Source organism: Triturus cristatus, chromosome 4_1 (genome assembly GCF_964204655.1).
Source record: "Triturus cristatus chromosome 4_1, aTriCri1.1, whole genome shotgun sequence".
In the NCBI taxonomy this organism is placed as follows: Eukaryota; Metazoa; Chordata; class Amphibia; order Caudata; family Salamandridae; genus Triturus; species Triturus cristatus.
Window position 1 is genome coordinate 1,236,830,055 of NC_140585.1, and position 27,458 is coordinate 1,236,857,512.

At 43.8% G+C, this 27,458-nt stretch overlaps 1 protein-coding gene across 1 annotated transcript in view; it reads left to right on the top strand.

Annotated features, from left to right (window-relative positions):
* Positions 1–27,458, top strand: part of LOC146856489 (uncharacterized) — a 126,271-nt gene that overhangs the window by 45,587 nt on the left and 53,226 nt on the right. The window contains exons 2-3 of the mRNA XM_085654648.1: positions 2,449–2,790; positions 13,935–14,006. Of these exons, the coding sequence (XP_085510774.1) occupies positions 2,514–2,790; positions 13,935–14,006 (349 nt within the window). The 5' untranslated portion in view covers positions 2,449–2,513. The remainder of the gene's footprint in view (positions 1–2,448; positions 2,791–13,934; positions 14,007–27,458) is intronic.

Consider the following 27,458-nt stretch of genomic DNA (forward strand, 5'->3'; position numbering starts at 1 on the left):
ACCAACATACAAAGCAATAATTCAGTCAAAATGTAATTGAAGGGAACATGTGCTTTTCATTCATTTATCTACATTACCTTGACCTTGGGAAATACTATTTGAGGTTGTTTACTTTTAGGACATTTCTGATATTGAGTTGTACAATAGATGAATATAAAGCAACAATCTAATTCCCACATTAATGTGCTCATTTTGCAATCGTGGGTATATGTTTGTTATACGTTTCATTGAAATGTGCACATTACTGTTACATTCTCCTCTATCATTTCCTATCTTTGTCTGCTTTCTTTCCTCCATCTTTATTGCATCATCCCTTGCTTGCCAACCTTGGCATGCGCTATGTTTATTTTCTATCTGCATTCCACATTCTGTATAGTTCTGCTTGGTTTAGATTCTTTACTGTTGCCCAGTTGCATCTGGAGCTGAACATTGATGGACCTACATTGCTGTGCTGACAATAAATCTACATTGAAATTTACTTGGACTTTGGAACATTTTAATAATTACCTTTACAATAAATTAAATTGTTTGGGTGGTTCCCATATTAATACCTACATGCAAATATATTGCTTGAGAATAATCTAGGAAGACATGCGGGTACAGGTCTGGGTTCTTAGTACAAGGTTGCTCTGGGGCTTTCTGAAGTGTATCATCATGTTTTCGGTTATGGAGTAAACCATATATGGCCAGATTCACAAAAATCTGAGCTGAAGGGTTGGAAGGTTGTGCCTTTTGTCTTCTGATTATAATGTCCATAAACTTCCAGGTTACATAAAATTATTGAAGAAATGTAGGAGCCCATCTTGGGAACCTGTAACAGTCAAAGATTCTGATGAGTATACAACATGAATGAACATTTAGGGAATTAGAAATGTCCTTACTCCACATTTCTGCTTGTTGAACTGTAATGTCTAGCAAATTTGGACTTTAATTGTCAGCCGTTGTGGCACAGATTTCCCCAAAAAGACTGCGAAGTCATAGGACAATTTCTTCATCAGATGGCAGTGCTCTGGCCATACGATCTTCTGTGCCTGGACGACTGATGTTGTGTGGTTGAATGAGTGTGGTATATGATAGTGGATGTGTGATGATGGCTCTGTGGCCATCTAATGGTGGGTGTTGTTTTCGTATGGTGGGTAAATGGGTGTATGCTGTAACTCATATGGTTGAATATGTTGGCAGGTGTGTGCGCCATATATTTATGGTTGTGTTCTCCTGTATGATGATCAGTGTGTAGTATGATGACTGGTGTGCTGTATTGGTTTGTGCTTGGTGTACAGTATCAACTTAATTAATGGTGTCTAGGTTTTGTTTCCAGGTAAAGGGAAAACTGCATGCATCATATGAGCCATACCTTTTAACTTTATTTTCTGCAGTGAATTTCAGGAGACTTTAATGCATTGCATCAAAAACATTAGACAATCAATGAAAAACAGTTGATGGTTAGGTATGGATCAGCAACAAACCAAAGTTAGAGGGAAATCAAAAATGACTTTTCAATGCAAAGTGTGGCTGAACCATAACTACATTGTGACAACTTCGACTGTCTAAAATATTTGTGTTTTTGATTTGCTTTTATGTTTTGATTATGTTGATAGATTTGCATGAAAAATTAACAGTCAGCTAGTTTAGTAAGCTAAGCTGCAGCATGCTAATTTTCATGAAGATGCATGCAGGGGAAAAAAAGTTAAGTTGCAAATTTCATGTTTTTTATGGACTTGTGTTCACTGAACAAAAATTGTTCACTAAATGTGTGGGTCTGTGTGTGTTTCACCATAGATAGCATTTACTACTTGCTGACACCTCTATCCCAGTATCTTGATGTGTTTTGAGGATGTTGGCCTAAATTTCTCCCCTTCAAAATTACTTCTGCCAAGCCATCCATCCGAGTAAATCTCTCTAATCCTGGTGGAAATTGGCCATCCAAATCTTCATCTGCTTTTACACATGTTCTCACTTTAGACTTTGTTTAGTACGCCACCTTTGATCAGGTTTCCTGTGGCAGAAAATTTTGTCATATTGCCAGAATTGTAAGTGTGCTTAAACACATTAACAAGTGCAAATTCACGTTTTTAAATCACACGTGTGAATTTGAACATACACGTGGTGGTATTAATCTGCTTAAATGTCACTTGTGTAAATCTAGTCTGAAATTGATTCATTAAAGAATGTTCATTTAATAAAGATGACTTGTTTTTATAGGTTACAACGGGGTATTAGTTTTCTTATATTTGTATACTTTTTTTTGTACCTGTATTTTTTGGGGTATTGTAAAATATTGTTATCACCTCTATGTGGGCTTATAACGAGGAGATAATTGTCATAATTGATAAAAGATGTGAACCATACCCACAGCTTGACTGGTTATTCAGGGCTTAGTTTATGGTTCCACTGCGACTTTTCGAACATGGGATGATGCTAGCTTTTTATTGTTTGTTTTATTTCCAGAGAGCTTCAGAAATTGAAATTGGTAGAAGAAGAACCTGTAGCACAATTTGAAATAAGGAGGAACAATGGAAGACCGCAAACTTCTGCTTAGTGTTTTAAATGAACTTTCCAAAGACCAGTACCACAGCTTGCTCTTCCACCTCACAGATCCAGACCGTAAACCCCATTTGTCCAGGTTGCAAACAGATGACATATCTCCAACAGCATTGGTGCAAACACTGGTGGAAACTTACACAGATGAAGCCATCAGAACAATAGCAGACATTATGAGGTTAATTCGTAGGATGGACTTGTTCGAGAAACTAAGTGATAAACTCGGTGACAGCAGCACTGAACTCACTGGTAAGATATACTTGAAACAAAATGCTCTTTCACTGCATGCTTTTCAGAAGGACTTGTGGCACAGAATGTTGTGAAAAGGGTTGTTCTGGGTATGTTGTAGTCCTTAGAGACCCGGCCAATTGGATGATGCTGAAAGGAACCTTTATTGATGTGTTGGTCTACAGTGTGGGTATCACTGTCATAAAACTCAAGGAGCTTACCAGACGTCTTTGTTCTGTGGGAGCACCATGAGTACACCGTGGTTTGCTCCCACTCTGAAAAAGCAATCCAGACTCTCTATGATATTAATGTGAACCGCGTGTGCCCAAGGGGAATGGGACAAGAGAGAAGAAATAACAGACCCGAGGATTTTTTCACATTAGACAGTTTTTGGTAAACACAACTTCCATCATGTTTTGGTCTATAAAAAAATGCAACTTTCCTATTTTTTGCAGACTACAATAAGCTTAGTCACTTTGTGCAAAGCAGAGAGTTTACCAAAACCTCTTTCTCAGCTACTCTCTCTAAATTTCTTATAACAGGAGAATTTCTAAACAAAAAATTACAGTGATTACTCATGCTTATTGCTCGCAGTTTTCTGGTTTTACTAATATGTGATTTCTGACTGTATTTATTTCTAAAAGCAGAAAAAAACTGACAAACGGGCTTCCTTTAAGTGACTGTACATGCTGACATTCATGAATGCATATTGTCAGCATTAGGAGTTAAAAACAGGATGAGAGTTGCTTAATTATCTGCATATCTCAACAAATGCTTGTGCTTGAATGCTGATATTGTCATTTAGATTAACTGTTTTGTTAAATCTGGCTGTTCAATGTGCTAAAACCCAACAAACATCATAGTATGAGTGCACATGTATTGGCTAAATAACTGTGGAAATATACGAGTTTTGACCATCACTCACAACCCACTAAAGAAATATGAATAAATACCAACAAGATGGCCACAATAAAATATTACTAAATAAATATGGATTAATGCAGATGCAAATGTTGGGAAACAATGAATAGTACAAAACCAGGTTTTTCTAGAGTAGTGGCCTTCCAACTTTTTAATGCCACTCCCCTGTGGAAAAATAAAAATCGTCGGAGACGCCCTCAGAATTTTTCATAATTATTTTATTAAAGTGGCAATGTTTAAATTGTCTAAACTTATTTAAGCATCGCAGATAGGTCCCTTTTTAAAATATAATCAAATACATGATTGCCAAACATACTGTTCTGGTCAGGCAGGCCTTACCAACGTGGTAAAATATCCACAGTGTGATTATTAAAAATGGGGGTGGAGGTTTTGAATAATATTTGGAATCCCTTCCCTTTTGACACGTACTCTCAGCTATTATATACATGACAAAAGATGTTAGTGATGGCCCATTACAAAGCACCTTAGTCCTGCTCATTTTTTAACATGAAAACAAAGCACTGCTATCAGCATAATGCTTCTTTTGGTCAGAGCCTGGCACCCCCATGGGATCACTGAAGGCCCCCTAGGGGAGCCCCCCCCCTAAGTTTGAAGACCCCAGCTCTAGAACAACAAATGAATCATAGGAGTTACAGCACTCACTACCTAGTAAAGTTCACAAAATGTACAAAAAAGTTCAATCTTTGATAAGCTTGACACTTAAAATGAATCCCAGTTCAGCAATATTCAATCAGTAGGGTAAATACGAGTCCACGAGCAAATCTTTGCAGAATCTCATTAAAGTCCAGAAAACAGTCATGGGTTAATATCCATCCTCCTACCAGACTTCCAAGATTAACACTAGTAGTGACATGGGAAACAGGCATCCAAGGCAACTGGAAAAAAAAAGCTTGGCTCCATATTCTCCAAGGATTCCAATACTCCGGCAGTACATTTGGGAAACTATTTGCATTCTGTTTGGTTTTTCCTTTTATACTGAAGATTCATGATTGGCACCATTATGAAATCTGGCGAGATAAGATTTCCAAGTCTTGCAATATTTTGTTTCACTGTCACTTTGCCTTGTGGCGTCCTTGCCCCAGCGAACTCCCATCTTGAAGGAGGCATCACTGGAAACTTAATCCTGCATTAAAAGTGTGTAAAGGAGTATCACAGTATGCTTTCATTTAATGCTTTTACAGCTTGTGAGCCCATCTCTGTCTTCCTCATTGAACTTGTCAAAGATCATGTCAGTACCCCGTCTTTATGGGTATTCCTTGGTCTTGGTTTCTCAGAGTGAAGCTTATGGAATCTATGAGTTGAAGCTCCCCCAACAGTGCAACCATATCACAGGACGTCTGAAACAAGTTCTCTGAATTCTTCTGCAGCAAGATAGCCTTCATATACCACACCTTTGACCCTCAGCTAGAACCCGCAGACCTCTCAACACGACTCCCCCTGTCGACCAGGGAATTACCCTTGAACACATGGTCCACCTTCAACCTGGATGAGAATGCTACCACCATGAAGTCCATCAACTCTGGTGTCCTTTCTGACTCCTGCCTCCGCCATGCCTTTACCAGAGGACTTCAACCCATCAGCGAAGCACTCACACCTATCCTTAACGCCTCCATCTCATCGCTATCTTCTCAGACACATGGAAATACGCCACGGTCCTCCCACCTCTAAAGAAACCCTTGGTGAACCGTTCAACACTTGCCAACTACTAACCCATCCATTTGTTACCGTACCCGGCCAAAGCCATAGAGTCATCAACAGATACCTCTCCAGCCATTTCAGTGACCACCAGCTCCTCAAAGTCATACAGTCTGGCTTTAGACTCAGCCACAGCATAGCAACAGTCCCCCTCTTATCCATGGATGAGGAGGACCTCTCCAAAGTCTTCACAAGTTTGGAATCTAAGGACCCACTCTCTGCCGGATTTGCTCATTCCTGACTAGCAGGACCCAAGCAGTCAGCCTAGCCCCATACCCTTCGGATGCCCACAACCTCATCTGTGGAGTACTGCCAGGACATCACTCAGTCCTACCTTCTTCAACACTTAGATGATGACTCTGTCTAGCATTTTCCACTCCCACAGAGGTCAGCAGATCACCATGTCTGTGATAAATCTTAATTAAAGCATGTTTTAAAATGCAACCTGTTAGCAAAACAATTATTTTTTAGATTGAGCAGTGGTCCCAGGGACCACTGGCTACTCGTAATATAATTTTTGTACCATTCACAAAAAGAGGTCACCTGGGAATTCCCTTCCTCCCTTGAGGTGTTGGTAAAATATTAATGTTTTACAACTGCATTTTGGTTGCAAACCATTAAGTCATTTCACAGTGAATTAGTATTTGGAAGGGATGCCTTAACCATGCCCCTTTTAAGTATAGATTTGTAATGAAGTCGCAAATCCAAATTGTGGTGCAGTAACATGTTACCGAATCCCAGTTTGAGTTTCATACATACCAAAAGGCCCTTTTGTGGTCACAAATGGTCGAATTATGTGAATCGGACCTTTTTGATTAGATAGAGCTTTTGGACACCTGACCCTTCGTTTGTAATCTAACACTTAAGTGCGACAGATCAAATTTACAGGATCTTTTTCACGCTGTTAACACTCCAGTAACAAGGCATTTTTAACAATACAACAATGTTCATTTTCTGATTTACTGTGTTGGGTGAACTGTCAACAAATTGTGCAACCCTGCTTGTCTTGGAGTTTTTCTTTCCATCTCTTTAAGGCATGGCAAAATGCTCTCTTCACCCACAGATTCAGAAGCCACCTGTTGCATGTTATATTTCTGGAAGTCTTTTCTTTCCTGCTTAATAATTAGTTCCCCATTCGCACTCACTACCTGTTTCACCAGATGTTTGATCATGTTTTCCTTTCTCACCATCTTCACCCACAGACTGATTGTTCAGCAGTTTTGTCTATGCTGATAACTTTAAGTTGGGATCACCATTAATTGATAACCTTCCTCATATCTTTCAAGTCCAGTTTTAACTTCCTCAAAGTCATTCCAGTCAACTTTCCACACTCGTAGGAATTTCTATAATACTTCTTGCGACTCGGATCTGAAATAATAGAAGAAAAATTGTTTCCTGTACTCTATTAGTATCTTATTCCCAATTATCCCCATAAATGGCAATACAGTAGGGCATTTCTTATTTCCCGCTATTCTATTGGTTTAGAATGGCATATTGGGTTAAGAATGTTTGGACATACTGGTTTAAGAATGGTTAAACATTGAATTTAAACGGTTCAACAAAAGTAATGTTAAAAAGTAGAATGAAGTAACTAAATGCTTGTAAAATACCCTGCAAAAGCAATCTCCACAGAGCCTTTAGAAGCAGCAAGAAGAGAATGAGTATAGATAGTTGCACTATTCCTGACAGTGATATACCAATATTTGCAGATATGTGAGAATGTTTCACAGCTTGTTAGGGAAATCGGTAATCTTCGTAAAACAGTTCAAAGCTGCCACATGCTAGTGAATATGCATGCATATCACAGAAAGAATGAAAAACATCACTTTACATAATGTATGAACAGCTGCATTACATTATAAACTATAATGCAATGTGTTCAGTAACACAGTGCTAGGTTCTTTTCATGTGCATTGGAAAGAAGGTATAAGAAGGTGAAAAATGCCCAAGAAATCCTAGTAAGGGCGGTATTCACTTGTGTGAATAGAACGGTGAGGAATATATTGTATAGGACTCCGTTTTTATGATGGCTGCAGCTTTTCTTGACCCACATTACACACAGAGCAATGAATGAGAAAAAACACTTGTATGTTTCACTGGAAACAGTGCTTGGCCTGCCCTATAGGAAGGTTTCAGTTAGGAAAAGATGAGACAGGACGGCATACCTCCTGTGATGAGACAGTGGAGATAACGTCAAAGACTTGCACTCCTCCATGAAGAAGGAAAACAGGTAGAGATAGACCACTTACGCCAGATGGAACGCAGGCTCCTGTTTTATGTTAGACCCTCAGAAGGCCTCCTGCCTCTTTGCCGTCACTGAAAACCTGTTAGGTAATCCAGGTACATTGAAAATTATGATCCTTTAATAGGGATAATCGTCTCAGGACCAGGTCCAAGATGGCACTTTAAGATGTAATTTGTACTTTCAAAAAATTGTAATTAAACATAATCAATCAATGTCCACGTCATTTTGACACCTTTAGGCCAGTGACGCACAATTTCTGTCTCAGCCTTTCACTCAAAGCTTCTTATCTTTATAACCATCAAAGAAAATGACTGTTAAGCCTGAAAATTAATATTCGAGGCATGTGATCTGTAGATCGCATGCTGTGCATAGCCTGCCATCTACTGTTGGGAACCGATGTTTTCACTTTGTTTTTGTTCGAAGAAGTCTTTTCCAGTCACAAGGTAGGTGACTCCTCCTTTCGGTGATAGTGCGCATGGGCATCGACTCCATTGTTAGATTGATTTTTTCTGCCATCAGGTTTGGATGTGAATTGCTGCACTCTGGTTCGGCACCGTTTCTCGGGTTCCCTTCAATGCGCAATCCACTACCCTTGATGGTATTGTCTCCCGATCGCGTTTCCCATTCTCCCCGCATTGTCCCAACTCAAAGACCTTCAATCGGAAAATTCATGGAGGGCTGTTGGGCCTACCCGTGCCGGGCTCGCTAGCAGTCGATGAAACGGACTCTGTTCAAGCTCTGTCCAGGGTGTCGTGCCAAGTTTCCGCGCACCGACTTGCACGAAGTGTGCAAGCTCTGTTTATCCCCGGAACACGACGAGAAAGACTGCGACGCGTGCCGATCGTTTCGATCGAAGAAGACGCCTCGTGACCATCCGGCTCGACGTCACGAGATGCAACATCAGGGCAGCTCCGTACCGGACATCTTCAGCGAAGATTTCGATAAAGAAGAACTACACACTCAGGGAGCCGAGGAAGCACAACACATCTCCGTGTCAGAAGCCGACTCCGACATGGAAAAAGAGGAGCAAGTTATAACAGGTCAGCGTACCGTGAGTACAGAAGCCCCCTTGCCCCAACAACACAAGACCAAAAAGGCTCTGGTCCCTTCTGTGCCTACGGGCCAAGGTCAGTACCGAGAAAAGGTTTTGGGTGCCCCGCTCTCGGGCCTGGCGCCAAAACATAAAGAAAAGCCTTCCGACTCGTGCTTGAGACGGCCCCATGGCGGTGCCGAGCTGAAATCTTCGGCGTCGAAACCGAAGCATGTCGTGGTCACTATTCCACCGTTATCGACGAGCAAATCTTCGGAGCCGAAGGGTTTGGAGCCGAAACTTCGATGCCGAAAACAGCGACCAAAGACAAAAAGACTCCACCAAAAGAGCCTCGATCCGACGTTCCACCTTCGGATCCAAAACAAAAAGAGCTTGTTATACACCTTGACACTGGACATATCCATGCCAAATTGCCTGAAAAAAAGGAAAATGGGCCTACAGGAGGATTACCACATTCCTCTGAAGAGAAAATATGTGGGTACTAACCCTTCACCACCTTACGTTCAACCTCCTTCGCCCACTGATCCCAACTTACTCATCACAACCATAAATTCACCACCATCACTATCCCCTTACACTCAGGATGAAGGGGATGGGGATGACTATAGGCCACACGATACTATGACACTGACCCTAACACGGATAATTACCCTGATTTATATCCGTCCAGACCCTCACCACCCGACGACAATATAGTATACTTTGAGTTACTTAACAGGGCTGCTCAGTATCATGGGGTAGAGCTGCATAAGGAGGCTTTAGAAGAGGATTTCCAACTCGAGACCCTAAGTTCCTTTCAAAGGGCTACTCATACACTGCCAGTGCTTAAAGGGATGTTGAAGCACGCAGATTAGGTCTTTAAAGATCCTGTGAAGGCAAGAATCATCACACCTCGGTGGAGAAAAAATATAAACCTGTACCTACTGACCCCACCTACATCAAGGGACAGCTACCTTTAGACTCTCTTGTGGTTTCCAACGCTCGCAAGAGCGCTAACTCACAGACCATAGGTGAGGCCCCTCCTCTTGATAAGGAGTCCTAGTAAATTGATGCCTCCGGCAAAAGAGTTGCGTCACAAGCGGCCAATCATTGACGCATTTCTAATGCTCAAGCTTTGTTAGCTCGGTTTGATAGGGCTCATTATGACGAGTTAGAAAAGTTCATGCAATTTTTACCTGATGAGCATAAATCTAAAGTTAATGATCTTAGCCAGGAGGGCAAACTAATCACCAATACCTTCATCAGGTGCGCCCTGGACGCAGCAGACACAGCAGCCCATGCAGTAAACACCAGCGTACTGCTACGTAGGCATGCTTGGTTGAGAATCTCAGGATTCAAATCTGAGGTGCAAGCCTCTATTCTCAACCAACCATTTGACAAAGAACACCTCTTTGGCCCAGCAGTTGACACCTTGCAGGAAAAAATGAAAAAAGACACTGAGGTTGCAAAGTCCATGTGGGCTTTGCAGTTACCTTTAAATTGTTGTTCCTTTCGTCGCTTCTTTTACAGGGTGTGGCTCTAAGAATATATCCACAGAGAATCCCTCCAACTCTTACAAGGGCAACAACCAATCGCCCTCATCAAGAGGCTATTTTAGAGGAGGTTTTAGAGGAAACAACGGTAAGGGAAGAGGCAGAGGCAACTCCACACGCACTTCCCCTGCAAATAAGAAGCAGTGACTTCATTCCGCAACCTCCTCATCATTCCACTCCTGTCGGGGGACACCTTTCCCAAATTATCCCTGTCTGGAACACAATAACCTTAGACAAATGGGTTCTACAAATTATCCAAATGATTACTGCCTGGAACTTACAGACACTCCCCCAAACATTCTCCCAAAAACATCTCACCCTTCTCAAACAAGAAGTTCTCTCTCTGTTAGAAAAAGGAGCTATAGAACCAGACCCATTACAATATCAAGGGGCCAGGGTATACTCCCTGTACTTCTTAATCTCCAAAAAGGATAGCTCTCTCAGACCTTTACTAGACCTCAGAGAACTAAATCTATACATTCAGTTGGACCTATTGCAAATGGTGACACTCCAACAAGACGACTTTCTGTCCACTCTGGACTTAAAGAACAACTATTTCCATATCCCAATACACCCTGCTCACCGCAAATACCTCAGGTTCGTAGGAGCAGGCCACCAATATCAGTTCAAGGTCCTCCCATTCGTAGTAACTACTGCACCCAGGGTTTTCACCAAATGCCTCGCAGTAGTCGCAGCTCATCTACGAAGACAACACATTCACGTCTTCCCATACTTAGACGACTGGTTCATAAAAACCAGCTTGCAACAAAGCTGTCTACATCACACTCACAAAACAGTGCAGTTGCTCCACAAGTCCCATCTCCAACCTTCCAACACAGGTGTATCTGGGAGCCTACCCCAATCTGGCCAGACTCTTCTCTGTCAGTTTCAGACTCAACACTCATTGCCAGCTCGAGTGTTCATGCTGTTGCTAGGGATGATGGCATCTTGCATCCTAATAGTCCCTTACGCAAGACTCCAAATGCGTCCTCTCCAGGAGTGCTTTGCACGTCAGTGGAACCAGGTTCAGGGTCTGTTATCAGATCTAGTGTTGGTAGACGGCCGCACCCATCGCTCTCTGCGGTGGTGGAATACACAAAACCTTTCAAAAGAGCAGCCTTTCATCGACCTGGTCCCACAGATAGTGCTAACAGCAGACGCATCGCTCACTGGTTGGGGAGCTCTTCTCCAGACGCATACAATTCAGGGCATGTGGAAGCTGCAGCAAAAGCAGCTTCACATACATAATCTAGAGCTGCTAACAATTTTTCTAGTGCTCAAAGCTTTTTAAGTTCATCTAGTAGGCAAAACTGTCCTGATTTGTACAGACAACATGATAGCAATGTACTACATACAAAAACGGGGGGGGGACACTCTCTCCAGCTGTCACAACTAGCACAGATCATCTGGAGATGGGCTGTACATCACAAAATGTATCTCCTTGCACAACACCTTCCAGGAGTAAACAATCAGATTGCAGATCTGCTCAGTCGTCAAAGACAACAGATCCACGAATGGGAACTTCACCCTCATGTTCTCCTCCCATTCTTTCAAATGTGGGGCTTTCCAGACATAGATCTGCTCGCCACATACCTAAACGCAAAATGCCCAAGCTTCGCATCCAGGTATCCACACCCATTGTCCAAAGGCAATGCACTATGGATGAATTGGTCAGGGATATTTGCCTACGCTTTCCCCCCCTCTCCCACTCATTCCATTAGTGGTTTGAAAGCTCAGACAGTCGTCCCAGACACTAATCCTAATGGCTCCCACATGGGCCGTCAACCATGGTTCACAACCCTATTGGAGCTCTCAGTAGTTCCTCACCAAAAAATACATCTCACTCCCAATCTCCTCACTCAGAGCCATGAAGAGATAAGACATCCAGATCCCAATCCTCTCAGCCTTGCAATCTGGAACCTGAAATCTTAGAGTTTGTCTACCTTAATCTTCTGCCAGACTGCATGAACATTAGCAAAGAGGCTAGAAGTCCTACCACAAGAGCATGCTATGCAGCAAAGTGGAAGCGGTCTGTGATATACTGTAATAATAATCAAATCAACCCGCTTGATACTTCAGTTCAATACATTATTTGCTATCTATTATATCTGCACCATTCCAATTTAGCGTACACATCCATACGCTTACATCATGCTGCAATAGCTGCATACCTACAGAACAGACAACCTCTGTCTCTCTTCAGAGTGCCTGTCATTAAAGCATTTATGGAGGGACTTAAAAGAAGCATTCCCCCAAGTCTTCCACCTGCTCCAGTGGGGAATCTCAACATTGTTCTCACCAGACTATTGGGTCCACCTTTTGAGCCATTGCATGGATGTGAACTACAATTTCTCACATGGAAGGTAGCTTTCCTCATAGCTATCACATCACTGAGGAGAGTAGGTGAGATTCAGGCACTAACCATAGAAGAACCATTTTTACAAATACACCAAAACAAAGTAATTCTTCGGACCAAACCTAAATTCCTACCTAAGGTCATTTCTGCCTTTCATATCAACCAATCTGTTGAGTTTCCTGTGTTCTTCCCTCAACCGGATTCTGTGGCAGAACGTGCTTTACACACCTTAGATCTGAAGAGAGCACTACTTTACGATATAGAAAGGACAACACCTTTCCGTAAGACAAAACAACTATTTGTGGCTTTTGCTCCACCACATAAATGCAATCCTATATCAAAATCAGGTATTGCAAAGTGGACAGTCAAATGCATTCACACATGCTATGCAAAAGCAAAACGAACATTGACAATTCCCCCTAAAACATACTCCACACGCAAACTAGGGGCTTCTATGGCATTCTTAGGAAATATACCTCTAGATGACATCTGCAAAGCTGCAATATGTTCTACACCTCACACATTCACAAAACACTATTTTGTTGATGGGTAGCAAGTTAGCAAGGTAGTGTGAGCCAAGCAGCTAACGTGGTCAGTACAGGTAGGCCAAACGGCCTGCCTTGAGGATTCCAGGGGAAATTTTCCCTAGTCAGACGATGTGCGTCGAATGAGGGATCGCGATCGATTACAATGCCATCGAGGATAGTGGATTGCGCGTAAAAGGGGTCCGAAAACAGTAGCAAACCAGAGCACAGTAATACACATCTGAACCTGATGGCGGAAAAAAACTATTTGAGGTTGGAGTTGATGCCCATGCGCACTATCACCGAAAGGAGGAGTCACATATCTTGTGACTACAAGACTTCTTCGAACAAAAACAAAGTGCAAACATCCGGACCTAACACCAGATGGCGATCTATACTAAAGCATATGACTCTACAGCTCCATATGCCAAGAACAGATGCATACTGGGTAAGTAGCATTTTCCTTTTTTACTACTCTTACTAACTCCATTATCACCCTCTGCGGCAAACAGTCTAACAATGGTGTCGATGCCCATGCGCGCTATCACTGAAAGGAGGAGTCACCTACCTCGTGACTGGAAAAGACTTCTTCGAGCAAAAACAAACTGCAAACATCCAGAACCAACACTAGATGGCAGTCTATGCGAAGCATGTGAATCTACAGCTCTACATGCCAAGAACAGATGCATACTGGGTAAGTAGCATTTTCTTTCAGAAAACTACATAAAGGTGTGGAGGAGCCTAGCCCTCAGATGAATTGTGGTGGCATGCAGTCCATTATTTTTCTGCACTCACCTAAATCATAAATGTATCTTTGCAGATGTTGTGCAGAGGCAGGAACAAGGAGACATTGTCAGCTCTTCACGAGTATTACCTCAAGCCCACAAGAAAGGTGAGTCCAATTGAGCAATAACTTTGGTAATGTATCATGCAAACAGGAATGAGGCAGAGTAAGGACACACAACTCCAGGTTATGATGAGTGGGTCAGATGTACCGCTCCTGAGAGACCAGCGTGAAGAGGGCACGGTTGGTCACAGCAGTTCCGGATTACCATTAAGGCAAAGTAGGCTCAGGCCTATGAGCCCCACTGATTTTAGGGACCCCGCGACAATGGATCAAAAAAATATTTATTTATCTTGAAATTGATCTTCAGTGACACAAGGACGACTGAACTTGCTTGCCGTTATGGCCACTAAATACGACGTCTTGCGAAAGGTAGACTTCCAAGATATCCTGAAAGATTTCACCACAAACAAATCAAAAAAAGTGAATATTTAAAGATTTGTTGGTTTATTACAATTTTAAAATAATCTTTTTGTTTAATAACCTCAAAAATTGTTAATGTTTAGTTTTATGTAAGAAAATTGGTTTATTAAAAATATTGGTTTGTAAAATTAAAGACGTATTAGGAGACAATTTGCAAGGGGGGGGGGGCTGACATTTCGACTGCCTAGGGGCCTCCACAGTGTTTCATCTGGCTCTGGGTCATAGGTAGCCAGCGCCTCTATGGCATTCAGTATTTATGTATCTCCTCACACCTAATCCAGAGTCCTTCTCTTAGCTGTGAACAGGAGGCAGGAGTGGGAGCTAAGGTAGCATTCGCCACTTTTATCCATTGGCTAACACCCCTGTACCTTTGGGCTAGTTAAGGCAGGAAATATGGCACATTCTCCCCCCTCAACTTTAAACAAGGCGAGGGAGTTACAAAGTGGAGACAAAATACTTAGCAAGACATCGTGGTTTGTTCCAAGCATGAATTTGTTTCCCCGTAAATAATGTATGAAATAATTTACAGCCCAGATGCCAGTTGAAAGTATGTTCTGCATATCTTCTTTCCATCCCTTTCATTGCCCTCTGTTTCAAAATGTACGTTCCGCTCCTGCTCACATAAAACCGCGGATGCAACAACAGATAAAAGCTTCCGGTTCACTTACTACGAGTCGTGGGACTGAGCAGCGCACTGGATTGCCATACTACGGATTCCCAGGAGATTAATTGACCCTGGTTCGAGCCAAACTCGGTTCTTTAACCCTGTGTGCGCTGCAACCACTCATCAAACTCTTTTGAGCACCTTGGACCTTTTGAATTTTATAAGTCCTCATGTACTGATTTCACCTTGAGATTTTAATTCATTCCATACCAGCCGCGACGGAAGTACAACCGGCGGAGTGATCGATTCTTTGCGAGTTTCACGCCATAGAGCCCTGAAGAAGTCTTGGGTTTTGACCCTGACGAAACACGTGTTGGCTGGGCATATTGATCTTCAATAAACACAAGAACAGTAGGTTCGAGGCATATGAGCTGCAGATTATACACTGTGCATAGATCGCCATCTGGTGTTGGGCCCGGATGTTTGCAGTTTGTTTTTCCTCTTGGAAAGTCTTTGGAAGTCACGAGGTCGGTGACTCCTCCTTTGGTTCGTATTGCGCATGGGCTTCGGCTCCATCCTCGGATTGTTTTTTTCCGCCATCAGGCTTGGATGTAATACTTTGCGCTCCGGTTCCGAACTTTTCCAGTTCAACGATCGACGCAAAATCCTCGCTCATCGAGATTCTTCAGATAAATAAATCATCTTAATCACCTTCCCTTCGGCACTTCTTCGATTCCGGTCGTCGACGGCGGCCTTCGGGCCTATCCCGGCTCCGGTCTCGGCTGATGGAAAGAACTCCCTTCAAGAAGTGCCCTCGATGTGGGTCCAAATTCCCCCACACCGATCTTCATGAGGTGTGCAACCTCTGCCTCTCCCCTGAACACGAGGCTCGAGACTGTCCCGCCTGCTAGTCTTTTAGATCGAAAAAGACTATTCGAGATCGAAGGGCCCGACGCAACATGGCGCACTCCTCGACCTCCGCTCCAGTCGACATCTTCGGGGACGACGTCGAAGCTCCGGAACAGCAGAACATCGAAGAAGATGACGACGATCTCGTCAGTGCTTCCGAGGCTGACAAATCAGATGTGGAGGACATCACCCCGGCGCAGAGGGTCGTGAGTACTATACCCCCTCCCACACCCACGCCGATACCCAATGAAGGCTTCGGTCACGCCTTCGCGCCAAGGCAAGACCAAGGACACTGCTTCTAACACCCCACCTTCGGGCCCGGTGAAGAAGCCAAATAAGCCTTCCGGCGGCTCGGGCTCGAGCCAGCCTGCCAGCGGTGCCGAAAAACACCCTTCGGCACCGAAGAAAAAATCGGCCTCCACCTCCACACCGAGCCCAGCAAAGCCCTCGGTGTCGAAACCCGCCCTCTCGGTGCCGACCAAACATCATAAGGCCCTCGGCACCGAACAAAAAATCGGAGGTCCCGAAAAAGCATGGCACAGACAAGCCGAAAAAGCCGTCGCCCCGAAAACCTCGGCGCCGACCGAACAACCAGTGTCGCAAGAACGTTTTACACCGGATCCTCTACAAAAGACACTTACCAAGGATCCAAAAACTGGACATTTGACACTGTCTTCAAAAAAGAGACATTTGGACAAACCAGCTCCACCTCCACCTCCAAAGAGGAAGGACACTGCTACCTCCCCTTTCAGAGTGCCTTCCCCACCTCCTCCACCCTCCCCACCCTCCCCACCTCCACCATCTCCACCCCTGCCTCATCGCTCTCCGACCCTGTCTCCAGACCATGATGATCAAGGGGGCCCTTACTATTATCCAGCAGATGTGCCACAAGACCCCACCCCTACTGGATCCCCAGACCCATGGAATGACTATAACAATCCGGACATCCCAGATGTCCCACAGGATGACCTTTATCCATCTAGGCCATCCCCACCAGAAGACTCGTTAGGTTTTCACCACCTACTACAGAGGGCAGCACATTATCACGGGGTAGAGCTACATACTGACCCAGTGGAGGAAGATTTTCTCCTAGACACCTTCGATTCTGCACATAGGTCCACTGCAATACTACCTATGCTAAAAGGAGTAATCAAACATGCACCGGAGGTTTTTAAAGACCCAGTCAGGGCTAGGGTCCTAAACCCTAGAATAGAGAAAAAATATAAAGCCGCCCCCACAGATCCTTCATACATTAAAGGCCCTGCACCACTGGATTCCTTAGTGGTATCTACAGCTAGGAAGCGTTCAAATTCTCAGGCGTCAGGCGAAGCACCACCACCTGACAAAGAGTCCAAGCTTCTAGACGCGTCAGGGAAGCGCACTGCGTCACAAGCCGCCAATATATGGCGTATCGCCAACACTCAAGCGCTATTGGCCAGATACGACAGAGCGCATTATGATGAGTTAGAGGCCATCATGCACCATCTCCCTGAAAAATATAAGAATAGGGCTAATGAATTGATCCAAGAGGGAAAAACTATAACTAATATCTCTATACGCTGGGCCCTAGATGCAGCAGATACAGTCTCCAGGGCCATAAACACCAGTGTCCTCCTTCGTCGCCACGCCTGGCTAAGAGTTTCAGGTTTTAAACCTGAGGTGCAAGCCTCCATATTAAACCACCCATTCGATCAACAACATTTATTTGGTCCAAAAGTTGATGAAGCCCTCAAAAAGATGAAAAAGATACTGATACGGCGAAATCCATGGGAGCCCTACAGACACACACTCCTAGGCGCTCCTTTCGCCGCTCCTCCTTTCGGGGCACTGGTAGAGGCTACTCCTCAGATGGCGCATCCACGTCATATAAATCCCCTCCTCAGTCTACCTTCACAAAGGGTTATCAAAGAGGTGGCTACAGAGGCAATAATAATAAATGCAGTGGCAAGACCAACACCGCCCGCTCTGCCACACCACCTACCCAATGACTTTTCTCCGCTCCCTCCAGACCATTCCACTCCGGTCGAGGGCAGAATACAAGCTTTCCTTCACGTCTGGGAGACAATCACCTCAGACAGATGGGTGACCCAAATTATTAATTCAGGGTACTGCCTAGAATTAACATCTACCCCACCAAACATTCCACCCAGGCAACGCCCAATGTCTCAAGAACATGCCACGTTACTAAAACAGGAGGTAATCTCCCTCCTGCAAAAACAAGCCATAGAGCAAGTCCCCATCAATCAACAAAATTTAGGGGTCTACTCCCTGTACTTTCTGATTCCAAAACGAGATGAGACTCTACGACCTATTCTAGATCTCAGGCCTCTAAACACTTATATACATTCAGACCATTTTCACATGGTGACCCTTCAACAGGTTCTCCCACTCCTCTCCCAGAACGACTTTCTCACCACACTGGACTTGAAAGACGCATACTTTCACATCCCAGTACACCATGCTCACAGAAAGTACCTCAGATTTGTAATGGACGGGCAACACTACCAGTTCAAGGTGCTCCCGTTCGGGGTCACAACAGCACCAAGGGTATTCACCAAGTGCCTAGCAGTAGTGGCGGCACACCTCAGAAGACAGCACATTCACGTCTTCCCATATTTGGACGACTGGACGACTGGCTAATAAAAGCCACGTCCTACGACCAATGTGTGCGCCATACCGCCGCTACAATCCAACTACTTCACCAGCTAGGTTTCACGGTGAACCCCCAAAAGTCTCACCTGGTACCATCACACACAAAACAATACCTCGGTGCCACCATAGACACCTCAAAAGCCATAGCCTATCCCAATCCTGCCAGGATTGCAAACATACAGGCTCTGCGTCAAAAATTCATACTTCAACACTCTCTCCCAGCAAGAGTGTTTATGCAACTGATAGGGAGGATGGCCTCTTGCATTTTCATAGTGACTCACGCAAGACTCCAGATGCGTCCACTCCAAGAGTGTTTAGCGCGCCAGTGGAGCCAGGCCCAGGGGCAACTGACAGATCTGGTGTTGGTAGACGATCGTACCCATCGCTCTCTGCAGTGGTGAAACACCACAAACCTTTCCAAAGGTCGACCGTTCCTGGACCCGGTCCCACAAATAATCCTTACATCTCACAGTTCAGGGCACATAGACGCCGCAACAAAAGTTACTCCACATCAACCATTTGGAGTTACTGGCAATCTTCCTAGCCCTAAAATCCTTCCAGACGCAGATTTCAGGCAAGGCAGTCCTCATTCGCACAGACAACATGACTGCCATGTACTATATTCAAAAACAGGGGGGCACACACTCTCCACAGCTCTCTCAATTAGCACAGAGCATATGGAGATGGGCAATTCCGCAGAAAATCTTTCTCCTGGCCCAACACGTCCCAGGAGTCCAAAACACTGTCGCAGATCTACTCAGCAGACAGACGCAGCAGATCCACGAGTGGGAACTTCACCCACAGGTTCTTCAACCGTTCTTTCAGAAGTGGGGGCATCCACAAATAGACCTATTCGCCACCCACGAAAACAAAAAATGCCCAAGCTTCGCCGCCAGATATCCACTCCCATTGTCCAAAGGCAATGCGATATGCATGAACTGGTCAAACAAATTTGCATACACTTTTCCACCTCTCCCACTAATTCCATTAGTGGTGCGAAAGCTACAACAGCATTCCCTCACACTAATCCTAGTAGCTCCAACATGGGCCAGACAACCGTGGTACACCACACTGCTGGAACTCTCGGTAGTACCACACCAAAAGCTGCACCTCTCACCATGCCTCCTAACCCAGAACCATGGAGCGATCAGGCACCCAGACCCAGCTCAGCTCAACCTTGCGATCTGGCTCCTGAGGTCCTAGAATTCGGATACCTTAACCTTCCCCCTGATTGCATAAATATTATCAGGGAAGCTAGACGCCCTACTACTAGGGCATGCTATGCTGCAAAGTGGAAAAGATTTGTTGTTTACTACCACAACAACACAATCAATCCTTTAAATGCGTCCATACAGCACATCATATGTTACTTGCTCCATCTACAAAGGTGTAACCTAGCATATACATCCATCCGGTTACACCTCGCAGCAATTGCTGCTTACTTACAAAACAGGCAGCACTTATCATTCTTCAGGTCTTCAGGGTGCCTGCCATCAAAGCATTTATGGAAGGCCTCAAAAGAGTAATTCCACCCAGGGTACCACCCTCACCTGTCTGGAACTTAAATATAGTTCTCACAAGGCTAATGGGACCTCCTTTCGAACCATTACTTAAATGTGAGCTGCAGTTTCTCACATGGAAAACAGCTTTTCTAGTGGCTATCACTTCCCTTAGAAGGGTTAGTGCAATACAAGCACTCACGATACAGGAACCTTTTCTTCAAATGCATCAGAACAAGGTTGTACTCCGCACCAATCCAAAATTTCTACCTAAAGTCATTTCTCCCTTCCATCTAAACCAGTCGGTAGAATTACCAGTCTTTTTCTCACAACCTCAAACTGTTGCGGAAAGGGCTTTACACACACTGGATGTTAAAAGGGTCTTGCTTTACTACATCCAAAGAACACAACCTTTCAGAAAAACCAAACAACTATTTGTCTCCTTCTCTCCACCACATAAAGGCAACCCTATTTCTAAATCAGGGATAGCTAGGTGGATTGTAAAATGCATACAGATTTGCTACCACAAAGCAAAGCGAACACTATCTGTTCCCCCCAAAGCCCACTCTACAAGGAAGATAGGGGCTTCTATGGCTTTTTTAGGCAACATACCATTAGATGACATCTGCAAAGCAGCCACATGGTCAACACCGCACACTTTCACGAAACATTCCTGTGTAGATGTGCAAACCAAGCAACAAGCTAGTGTGGGCCAGGCTGTACTAAAAACACTGTTCCAAACAACTGCAACGGATGCCGGTGGTCGCCGCTAGGGTTGGGTACTGCTATACAGTCTATGCACAGTGTATAATCTGCAGCTCATATGCCTCGAACGGAATATGCTACTTACAAGTATGCATCTGTTCTTGGCATGTAGAGCTGCAGATCTATACACGCCCACCCGCCTCTCCGGCTACCTGTATCCGTTCCAGTCTATCTTATTTGGATACAACACACATGGGTTTCTTTACTGTTACTACTACGCTCCATCTTTCCCTGCTGGCGAAAAACAATCCGAGGATGGAGCCGAAGCCCATGCGCAATACGAACCAAAGGAGGAGTCACCGACCTCGTGACTTCCAAAGAATTTCCAAGAGGAAAAACAAACTGCAAACATCCGGGCCCAACACCAGATGGCGATCTATGCACAGTGTATAGATCTGCAGATCTACATGACAAGAACAGATGCATACTGGTAAGTAGCATATTCCTTACCCAGAGTGTTCTGCGATCATTTCACTTGTTGATTCACTGTTATTAGCACTGCATTGGATGTGTTGTGATGCTTAGTTGGGCAGTACTAGTTCTGCATTTTATTTTTATGTGTGCGCAGGCCTATACAAGATAAAGGCTTGTATTTAGATTTGGGAGCCGGTGCTTTTTTGACAACTTTGCTGCTTCTTTTGGAACAGTTCCTTTTTCTGGACTGAAATAGGCAAAGTAATCGTCTTGAAGCTGATGTAATGCAAAGTTTTCTGCACTGAGTACAAGATCTTTTTATGATAACCTGGAATGAACTTCATTCATGTATTCAGAGGTTTGCACATCAGTATTTTATCTTGGAAATAAAATCTCAACACAACTATCCATAGATTTTAAAATTTGACACATGCTCCTTTTTAAAACTGAAGCCGTAGAGACAAATCTAAAATGTAAGATGCATTCTTGTTTAATAAAACAACCCAAATGGGGTATTGAATCAGGTTAATGACTTTGTCGCAAGCATTAATTTAATTTGATGGTAGGCTGAACATAGGTCAAGGATCAAGAAAATAGACATAGAATAGCATAGAAAGCATTTGATTAGTTTTCGGAAGAAGATGGTTACTAATTGGAGTTGTTGAGTGCTTTTAAATCTATGCACAAGCATAGCTTACCATCTCCCTTGGTGACTAAAACAATAGCAGAAACAACTTATGAAGATTCAGTTTCTTCCATTTCCACCAAAACCTCCAGCATGCATTGTAACTCCAATCATTCATTAATTGGAACTCCTCTCATTTTTTGGGTTATTGGTTTAGTATGAATCAATCAAATAAACTTTATTCGAAATCACATAGTGAGTCATACAAGCTACAAAAATATAACAATATCTAGTTTAAAATCAATTAAAAGATAGTTAAAACACATGGATAAAACCAGACAGAAACCTCGCCTGCTAGTCAATGAAATTTCTAAATCTGCTTCCTATATCGTATAACAGCCAATAAAAACCGTCACAACACCGCGCATATATACAAACTTGGAAGCGATTGTAGATAAATAAAAGCTGGTCGACATTGCACAAAACTCAGTTGTTTTAACAGAGGCTTAATAAAGCATTTTCTCAGGTCTGAATAAAATTTACAGAAAAAGAGAATGTGAATGGTATTCTGCGTGGAATCATTGTCACATGAGTATTTCACAGGCTTGTGCAACCAGTTGTTAATGGTGGGGAAGCTGGTTAACTGATGGAAACTATCCATCCAGAATCGGGTCAGCACAAATCATGTGGTGTGGATTGTACACATTAGCTAGATAGAATTGCATATCATAACTAGTCAAGATCAACTGTTTCTTCAGAAGAGAAGGTTTCATTATCTCTGTGGATAGCCTCAATTCCTCAAGTGTTGATACGTATTTCAATTTAAGAGCTTTCCTTTGGATACTAATCAATAGCTCGGAGTGGTCAAAAAACTTGAGGTGGCCAATGTCGGCCAGAAAGTCACGGATGAATCTGAGCCAGAGGATTTCAAATGCAGAAGAGGCTCTAAGACAGTCCTCTACGATGGAACGGTTGAACGCTGTGTATTCGGAGGACCAGATATTATGCCAGAGCAAGACTAGCTAGATCTTGATCACGTCTGCTAAATAAGGAACTCCCAATTCAGAGTGGCAGCCAAAGGTTGAACAACTTTTTGGGAGAAGAAGGAGGTTCCTAAAGAATACATTTTCTGCTAGCTGAAGTAAGTCAGCACTCACGTATCCCCAAAGCTCCGACCCATACGTGGCAGTTGGTCTACATTTGGCCTTATATATAGTCATCATTTTTCTCGGATGTTTGATGCTCAGCTTCCTAGCGAAGTTCAGCAGGGCCGTGATGCTTTTTACAAATTGGAGCCTCCTTGAAATAATCGCACTAGGCCAGTTCCCATCTTTGTTAAATAAAATGCCTAGGTATGAAAATGTAGGTGTAAACGAAATCTTAGTACCCTCGATAAAAATGTCTTGGTAGTTTATGGCTCTATTCCCAAGTTTCATTACAAAGGTTTTACTGATGTTTATTTAAAACCATGATTCTGCATAAACTGGGCAAATTCATCAACTGAACGCTGTAGGCCAAGAGGAGTACGAGCCATTATTACAGCGTCATCCGCATTAAAAAGTGTCGCAATCGGATGGTGCAAATGGGGTAAATCTGTGCACTTACTCGCAAGGGTACTGCCTAAGCTAATAAGGTAGAAGTTAAACAAGAACTTGGCAAACTCCTCTTTCTATGTTGAATGACTGGGTGCATTCACCATTTTGGCCTTATCGTACTCTGCCCCGTCCTGATGTGTACATATCTCTAATAAAGTTCACAATTCAAGAAAAGCAGAGTTAGAAAAGGGCCCCAAGGGTCAATATTAGATTTAAACAAATCAATGTGAATCCTGTCAGGGCCCGGCGCTTTACCACCTTCGTTGTCTGCAAAGCCAGGACTACCTCGTCTAAAGAAAAGTCAGCCATCCAGCCTCTGTGATTGTGATCTCAATACGAGGGCTGTATTAAAAAAAGGAGAGTTTATAATGCGCAAGAAAGTCATGTCATCCTTCATCAGACTAGCCTCAAATAATTGATTCCAGGATTCCTCCTTCAGACTTCTTTTCCAGTGTTTAATGACAAGCTTATACGCTTGTCTGCACTCCTGAACTTCCTGGGTACACCTGGGTTGTTTACCAAGAGCTAACTTTAAACTTCTTAGGGCTTAGTGCAGGCTGGTTCAAACCAGCCGCAATACCCTGATCAGGCTTTCTTCTGGTTGACGGTAAGCCCTTCTCTATTACCTATTTTTATGTGCTCAAAGGCCATGACAATTTTGCGCGCCTCTGTAGATTCATCTAGACATATGTCAAAAGCTGCCCTCTGTTTGGAATTTTTTTCTAGAAGAATGGTTGGATTAACCAAAGACCACCTCAAAGCATACCCATTGCGGCAGGAGATATCAATGTTCTCCACAGTTGTTACACTTTGTATATCCCCCTGTTGTGAGAGAAGGTTAATATTCAAAACTACACTTTTAGGAAAGTGATCACTAATTGCAATGTCATGTATAACAAAGTATAAGACCAACTCTGAATAACGCAGGGGAAACAGCGAGAAATCTATGACGCTGTTCTCTCCTCTGCCATTAAAAGTGCTCTTAACTACAACTGGAGTTATAGTTAATTCATTGCAGAAACACAAGTTAATATTTAAAAAGTAGATCATTTAACAAATCCCCGTACTCTGTATGTAGGAAGTGAGTGATATCACTGTTGTCGGGGGCAGCCAGCCCAGAGACCTTATTGGATGGCTGCAGACATAAACGTATGTTAAAGTTGCCCCCCATAGAATGATCCAGTGGGAAAAGCTGACTCAAAGTCAGCATCTAATTGATGGAGAGCTGTAATAATATCCTGTTTGCAGTCGTTATTATAGAAATGTATTACGGCCAGAGTGGTGTGCAGTGTGATCTGAAGTGAGATGATATGGTTGTAAACTTAAGTCGCAATCACTAGAGTATTCAGAGGGGCATGTTATTAGACACGTAAATGCATGAACCCACTTTGGGTCTCCTACAGGTTGAGGGAATTGCTGGGGAGTGGTATGTTTAGAAGCCATTAAGATGTATTGGGTCCACAGACCATGGTTCTTGTAAACAAAGTATATGGAACTTAGACGCAAAATCAAGCCACTCAGTCGTAGTGCATTTATGATGCAAACCAGCGACATTCCAAAATAAGACAATGTTGGCTAAAACAGAGAGGGGGGCCTGGGCTCGTGACTGCTGCGTGGCTATGAGATCCTTATCGTAGTAGGGCTGGGAATGGGGGGGAGTCACATTCAGCCACTGTGTCTAGGCGGGCATCAGAATTGAGTGCGGATGGAGTAGAGATTCCGCACCGTATACCCTCATTTTGATTGGTTGGGACCGTCAGTCAATCCACACCATTAAGAGTAGACAGGCAATCAAACCTGCTATGAGTTAAAATAGGAGGTAAGGGAATTGTAGGCTGCACCTGGTAGAGATGGACTGGCTGATGGAAAGTTTGATAAGGGTTGGGAGGCTGATAAAGAAGCCAAGGGGTAAAACAGCAATTTGTTTTGCGGTAAAGGATAGGGAACTGGCTCTCTCTAATATGGTTTCGACTAGGTTGGGAGATGTGAATGGGAGCACCACGCAATCTCCCTCAAAAAAGTTACTCCCGGGCCAACCCATTTGATTCTCCTAATCATCTTAAGAGATGCAAAAAGTACTCCGCCCAGCCCTACCATTGCTTTTAGCCAGTTTAGGGATTTATTTCTGAGAGAAAGCCAGGATTTGTGAACCGACATTAGCTAAAATGACCACATTTGGTGTGGCTGCCGGCGCTCAAATTTAGAGAGCGGAAAAGAGTGTGGTAGGTCGGTAACCGAAGGTGGGTTGGAAAGAGTGTCTTGTGTCGTAAAAAGATGGTTACTGGGGTTGGGACAGGCCTGTTGGGGCAAGGGAGTAGGATTAGGACCACAGCCAGTCGGGGTAATGCTAGATAGAAGTGCAGTGAGAGTGCCGGCTAAAACTGGAGGTGGTTCACATTGGGCTGGACATGGATCGTTAGGCCCTGGTGGGAACTGTCGAGGTATTATGTTATCCCTTACTGGGGGGTTGATGATCAGATGGCACATGACCCTTCCCTAGCAGGTCCTGACTGGCAAGGCCACAGCTTTCGTTGGCTTTTAGTCCCTCAGTAAGAGCACTAAATGAAAGCCTAACCATGTCCGTGAGAGCCTTACTGAAGCTGCCAGAGGAGAATGGTCCTCTGGTGATGTGAATAGGTGATTAACCAGTGCTTTGGTGCGCTTCTTAATTAGAATTAGATTGGGGGGGGGGGGGGGGGGTGATTTCGCTGCCGTCCCACCTGGGTGTTAACTTTTTACCATAGTCAAGAGCTTCAGTAGTCAGACCTCACATAAACATGACCCTTGCACAATCAATTAGACAAGGAGTCAGAGTGAAGGTCAAGTAGCAAATAACACCAAGCCGCCGGTGAAAGTTCCGAGAGTCAATGTTGCCTGATGGTGTAAACTATAACAGTCAATCAATTGCTGTAGCCAGTTCGATATAAAAGAAATAGAACAAGTACACAGACCTAAGAGACGGATTGCAGGTGCACAAATTGAGTGTTCTAGAGACCCTACACGGCGAGCCAAGGGGGGTAGCCCTGCCTGCCTCTTCCTGTCGCCGACGGGCGCAGGATGGGCCCGCCCTTGGCCGGGGCGGGTCCCGCGCCGCCGGAGTATTGTGCACATTTAGTAGTGCGAAGTTTGAGAACAGATGTGCTCTGCTGCAGAGACTTCCTCCTGGGGCCCTGGACTTCTGGTATGTGAAGTCCATGAAGTCCTCGGCTAAATGGTCAAACAAAATCCCTAATTCTATAAAAACTGCTTTGGTTCCAGAGACATAAACCCTGCTGATCCAGTCCTTCCTTGGCAATCCATCGAAATCGCCTTCTTCGTGTTGGGAGATTCAGCAGCAACCTTTTGAAGTGCAGAAGCAAAACAGGATCAAACGTTGCTAGACACCCTCTTGTGAGGGGGCAAGGGTTTGACCCACATAGGCAGGTATGGAAAAACGAGATACCTTCTTGTGGCGCCTTCTGTGTCTGAAGGATCAGTCGTTTCTTCCCTGAATGCGAAGGTAACTACAACTGCCTGTGTTCAATGTTCTCTGGTCCTGCCTGCATTCTCCACCAAGTTTGTCAAAGCTCTGCCAAAGCTTCCCGGATTAGTATCACATTTAAAACAGTTCATAACCTTGTAAAATGACTTCACACTTCTGGGAACAATTTCACAATCTTGGTACCATTGTCTTGTTCACTAATCGCTGACACTTGTTCTGTGGTACATAAATTCAAAATAATCATAAGAAGTTTCTGATATTTCCAGCCTACAATGCATACACATTTGCACGCTGCATGTTCATTAATCCATGCAGAGGATTTTTGTTTCAGTAAAACATTTGTAGCAAAGTAGCCTTATAATATATATCTTGTGTCCTGAGAACACAGTCCAAAATGTTTCAGTAAAAACGGTTTAAGACAACCCTAACTCCACAATGACAATTAGGACCAGTTGTACTAAAAATGGAGTCTGTAAAATAAGTTGCAAATTGTACACCGACATTTACTGAATCCATTCAGTTTTTTTGCAAAC